Genomic DNA, 5,925 nt, shown 5'->3' with positions numbered 1-5,925 from the left:
TCTCTCTCTCTCTCTCTCTCTCTCTCTCTCTAACGTATTTGTCACGCCGTCATCGATGGCAGCACCTGTCCCCGTCCACTTGTCGAAGCTTGGCTATCACCACACGTGGCGACCGTTCTCAATTTCAGGTTATGTTAATTCTATCACTTTACCTGAAGAAATCTCCCGGGCACTCTCGATTTTCCCGTTGAAAGATACCGGAACTTGTGGCACTTTTTAACTTGCCTAGATCCTGAAACAGATTAACGCCCGCGGGCACGAAAATGCAGAATACAATCCAAATTATTTGGCAGTAACAGTTTAGCGAACCTTTCAGCTACTCACCGGAAACGGAAGTCCCGATTTTAATTAATTATGTAAGTATTATAACATTTTGATAATTAATAATTTTGAACAAGTTTTTTGTATGTATGATCTAATTCAGTCTTTATTTGTTATTATAAATAATAAAAAGGAAATAAATTTTTAAAATACCGTAACTCAAATATTTTACTTTATTTTTAATCACTATCTCATAAATCAATTTTTGGATGCTTAAGATTACGTAGTCTCTTAATTAGTAAACTATTATTTCAGTTTAATGACTACATATTTAACTACTATACGAAATTGTACAATATTTAAAAGAATAGAACGTTCAACAAAGCTCACCAAGCATATTAGCATTAAGTTGACAAGTGAACGAGGAGCGCGCGCCAGCCCTGAGCGCCACATAGATCAGAGCGCTTATTCGTTAACTTCAATCTGTTCTCCTGCAAAAATTAAGAGTATTTGTCAGACACAATTTTGCAAAAGGAAAAAATTGTTTCTTCTAGCGTAAAGTATGACATCTTATACTTTGCGGCCGCACATTCAAAAATACTCTGTAGATAATGTCAATATAATGTCAAAACAAAATCCATCCTCTTTATTGCTTTACAATAATTAAAATTTAATTATTATTGTTTTGTTTAAAATGATAACCTCCAATCTGGAGACAAGCATCTATCGACTACGTCTGCGAAGTCAATAAGTTTTTAGAAAAACGTAAAACACATTTTTTTTATTTCTCAACATAGTCTCCCTTTAATTCGATACATTTGATCCAATGATTCTCGAACTTTTTCAAGCCGTCCGAATAATATAATTTGTCCAACCCTTCAAAATAAACTTGTTTCGGCGATAAGCTATTCTCTGGTGGTGAATCTCTTTCCTCCGAACCATTTCTTCAGGTTTGGAAACAGAAAATAGTTGCAGGGGGCTAAATCTGGCGAATATGCAGGATGGGAAAGCAATTCGTAGCGGAATTCGTTAAATTTGGCCATCGGTGCCGGGCGTGAACCCGTGTATTGTCTTGATGGAAGAGCACTTTCTTCTTCGACAAATGGAGACGTTTTTTCTTTAAAATGTTGTTGAAACGGTCCAATAAGGCTGCATAGTAACCTCCATTGATCGTTTGCTTCGACGGAAGGTAATCGATATGAATTATACCGCGTGCATTCCAAAAAACTGGCCATTACCTTTAACGGCCGACTTCACTGTCTTTGCCTTCTTCGGAGCTGATTCACTCGGTAAAGTCCACTGTTTTGACTGTTCCTTCGTCTGTGAAGTAATAAATCCATGTTTTGTCCACAGTAATAAATCGACGCAAAAATTCATCTGGATTACGTTGAAATATTTCCAAATATTGTTTTGAAATCATCACACGGTCGCGCTTATGGTCCACAGTGAGCAAACGCAGCACCCATCTTGCCGATAGCTTTTTCATACCCAATTGTTCGTGCAAAATTGAAATCACTGTGCCATGTGATATGCCTGTGGCCTCAACAAGCTCGCGCACTTTCATTCGTCGATCAATCAAAACAATATCGTGGACTTTATCGATGATTTTTGGCGTAACAGCAGGACGTCAATTGGACGTCTCGAACGAGGTGCATCACATGTGGATGTACGACCACGTTTAAATTCATTCACCCAATTGTATACAGTCGCAAACGCTGGTGCAGATGTGCTATGAACATTATCTAACTCGAGTAGTTGTTATAGGGGGGAGTTCTAACCCATGGAGCTAGAGGAGAGCGCGGGCCGCGGGGGGTACTCGTAGGCGCGGAGGGAGCGCGAGCGGAGGAAGGCGCGATAGAGGGGGAAGGCGCGGGAAGTCCTCGGCGGCATCGTTGTAATAGGACCCACATAAACAATGCGTTTCTTATTTTTTTCATCCGCCGCCGCCACCATCGTCATCGCCGCCATGACGCTTTACATGACACAATTATTATCTGGCATGTGCCAGATTAATAACGCGACTAATATTATAACGTAGTACGCTTTGTAGGCGATCGAGCGCGTGATATGAGTGAAGAAAGGATAGAAGAAATGAATCCTCTTTTTTATGACGCAGTTTTTTCAATACGGTTTTTTATTAGCGCGTCGAGGTATAGGATGGATGGATAGATGAATGGAGAGTAAAATAAAGTACATATATAAAATGATGTGGATGAAAATTTTTTTTATTCACATCTTATTACATCGTGTTTTTTTCTCATATTTTATTAAATTTTTTCGCAATCGACAGCGTTCAAATACAATCGACGGCTCGAACATCGCTAGCTATGACTTATACTTTGATGATGATGTTGATGATGATGACGATGATGATGATGATGATGAATATGTTTGCGATTTTGATAATGTCGATGAGGAACATGTTGGTGATTTTGATGCTTTTTCACCTGGATGTTTCCAATATCGCGTTTTTTCCTTCGATGATGATGGACTTGGTGGACCTGGTGACAAGGAACGGTACCCCTTGTCCTCGGTCGATTTTCGATGTATATATTCTTTTACACGATCCATGTCTTATCACTCGTAATCGAAATTTACGAATGAAAGAAAAAATTATATACACTGTTTATATATACTCGTACACTATCAGATCGATGATACATCGCGACGCGTTAAGAAAAGCGCCGATGTTCGACTGCTAAGCCAAACATAACTCTTCTACAGTAAAATGAATGATACCCCAGTGAAGCGTATGAAATCACACTGGCTTCCCACAACCCTTAAATTTCTTCGAAGAAGTGTCGATAACGATTTTTTCTGAGAAGAGAGAGATCGATGTAGCGGCATGTAGCAACGCGTTAAAAAGAAGCGTTGATGTTGTTTATATAAACTAGAATCGCTCGCAAAATGCTGTCTTATCTACTTCTAAATAAAGTATGACTCAATAGACAAAGGGACAAAGAAGTCACAAATGAAATATATAATGAGTTATAAGCGTCCAGTTCCACAGTTGGTGCCCTGGAAGACGAACGAACGAATCGGTCGCAATAAGAATAGTGGAAAAAAGTATGGTTGATCATCGTGCGAACGTTGAGGACATAGCCAACGTAGTCGAGCACATTAGAAACGTGGATACTGAACAGTTCGCGAATATCAGAGATGAAGTGTTCGAAGTGTTAGAAGAAATGGATGTAGATTTTGAGGACATAATGGACCAAGATTCCGACGAAGAAGTGCTATCCGATGATACTGGTTGTGTTAGCGACTTGAATGAGCACGATACGGATCACGCAGAAAAATTTGTGTCGTCTCCAGAAATCCGCGCACTGAACAGTCATACTAAACACTGCATGATCCAGGGCTACTATACAACGGGTGGTGCCTTGAATGTGTGTGCAGCATGCATGATACGTTTGGCTGACACCGATGTTGTAGGAATGTATCTTGTAAGGAAGCACGACATTGATTATATTGATGCGCTAGGCGGCCGATCTTGCACGAATTGTGGAGTGTCAATGTACACTATATCTCCGTGCAGCATGTGTCCACTCTGCACACATTGAAAAAAACTATTGTGAACTGTATTGTGAGCGAGACACTACTGAAAAAATGTGGGAAGATTCTAACGTAGATGATGTGCTGTATGTTCTCGGTAATCTGCAAAAAAGAGACATGGTGCACGAATATCGCCAGTGCAATTCCTACGCGATCGTGAATTAGGTATACGTGGTGAGAAACCTGGAACAGTTATCAGAGAGCCCATTTTTGCCGGGCCTTTATTCGTGCGACAGCAAGTGTATCCACGGTTACGAGACAAATGTTACGAGGACGATGAATATGAAAAGAGGCACTGGCGGAATAGAAATGGCAATGTAATAAAGGATGATTATTATTGGGCGAAGAAAATCGTAGATAAAAGCCGAGATTGGTACACCTGCATTAAGATTCCTGCAGGTAGTGAAAAGTGCGTTGAACTGCTGATTATCGATGTTCGGGAAACTCTCTTATGCCCGACTCCGCACTGGGGACAGAGCGTATGAGAAATTCCATCTGAGCGCAGCGTGAACAATGAGAAAGTCATGCAGCGCGGATGAAGGAGTATGGTTGAGCACTTTTACAAAGCTGGAGGTTTCACTTAATAATCAGAGCTGCCTACAGTATTTGCACAGTACCATGAGCAATCCTCCCAATTAGTTCCTTTCACAGAGAGCGCTGACGATCGACTCCAGAGAGCGCGTGCGTGCCGGCGACACGACCCCGACCTCCGACGCCCCCGACCCGCCTCATCCAGCGACACGTGAACGCCGGCCCGGTGGTCCCCCTGCCCCCGGCCCGCCCCTTGCACCCCATCTCACGGTCGCTCGAGCTGCTCCCCTGGGCCTCACGGGCGATCGTGGGATAGCGCCAACACTATCGATTGAGCGTGCCGACGGAATCTCAAACATTCCCGCTCGCCATCAGCAACGGGATTGATGATGAGTCCCCTCCTATGGTCATTGAGCTTGGTCCTGGTGAACAATAGGCGGAGGTACGAGCTTGGCAATTGGTCTAGTGAGAGTTGTCAAAGGTGTGAGTTTGGTGATAGGTTTGGTGACAGTTGCCTTGGGTGTTTTAAGTGTCACCACTCGGGTGAATCCATCCTCTCCTGGCATTGCAGCAATGACTCTAGCCAATGGCCACTTGCATGGAGGAAACCTTTCATCTGTGATGAGCACCAATGAGCCCACTTGTATGGTGTTTGATGGATGATGCCACTTTGAGACAGCTTGCAGTCGTTGCAGATATTGTGTTGACCATTGCGACCAGTATTGCTGTACTCGCTGCTGTATGAATTGCCATCGTGATAGTCTTGAGATGACTAAATCTTCCAGAGATGGCTCTGGTACTGTTGTAAGCGCACTTCCGATGAGGAAATGTCCTGGGGTGAGTGCTGAGATGTCATCTGGATCGTCGCTGAGTGGTTCTAGAGGTCGTGAGTTCAGGATCGCCTCGATCTGGGTGAGCAGGGTTGTCGTTTCCTCAAAAGTGAGCAAGGTTTCTCCGATGGTACGACGCAGGTGGTATTTGAGTGATTTCACCACTGCCTCCCATTTGCTACCCATGTGCGGGGCAGACGGTGGATTAAAATTCCACTGAGTGCGATCTTGAGCGAGCAGAGCTGAAATGTGTTGATTCTCTTGAGAGTTCTGTGTGAACAATGTTTTGAGCGATTTATCAGCTCCAACAAAGTTTGTCCCGCAGTCGGAGTAGAGTGAGTGTGAGATGCCTCTCCTTGACACAAATCTCCTGTATGTTGAAAGAAATCCATCCGTTGAGTAGTCTGAAACAACTTCCAAATGAACTGCAGATGTTGTGAGGCAGACAAACACACAAATCCATCCTTTATGAGTCTTCGCTCCTCTTCCCTTCTATGGTTTGAGTGTGAGTAGTCCGGCATAATCAATGCCAATATGAGTGAATGCACGTGAGCGTGCGACTCGAGACAGAGGTAGTTGGCCCATCAGTTGATGTGCACGGACCCCCCTTTGTCGAGCACCACACACCGCAAGACATGAGATTTCACTGGAGCTCGTCCACCGATGATCCAATAAGATAGCCTGATATGAGCTAATGTGAGTTGCGTGCTGCCGTGTAATGTTTGTTTGTGAGAGCAGTCAATGATGA

General features: G+C 43.2%; 1 protein-coding gene across 1 annotated transcript in view; it reads right to left on the bottom strand.

The window, feature by feature from the left end:
• Positions 1-4,754: 4,754 nt before the first annotated feature.
• The window catches only part of LOC108749566, a 5,410-nt gene continuing 4,239 nt past the window's right edge, over positions 4,755-5,925 (bottom strand). The window contains exon 2 of the mRNA XM_018488340.1: positions 4,755-5,547. Coding sequence (XP_018343842.1) covers positions 4,755-5,547 — 793 coding nt within the window. The remainder of the gene's footprint in view (positions 5,548-5,925) is intronic.

The sequence above is a fragment of the Trachymyrmex septentrionalis genome, unplaced genomic scaffold (assembly GCF_001594115.1).
Source record: "Trachymyrmex septentrionalis isolate Tsep2-gDNA-1 unplaced genomic scaffold, Tsep1.0 scaffold30, whole genome shotgun sequence".
NCBI classification, from domain to species: Eukaryota; Metazoa; Arthropoda; class Insecta; order Hymenoptera; family Formicidae; genus Trachymyrmex; species Trachymyrmex septentrionalis.
The sequence above is the reverse complement of the archived record's forward strand: the minus strand, read 5'-3'. Positions and strand labels throughout refer to the sequence as shown.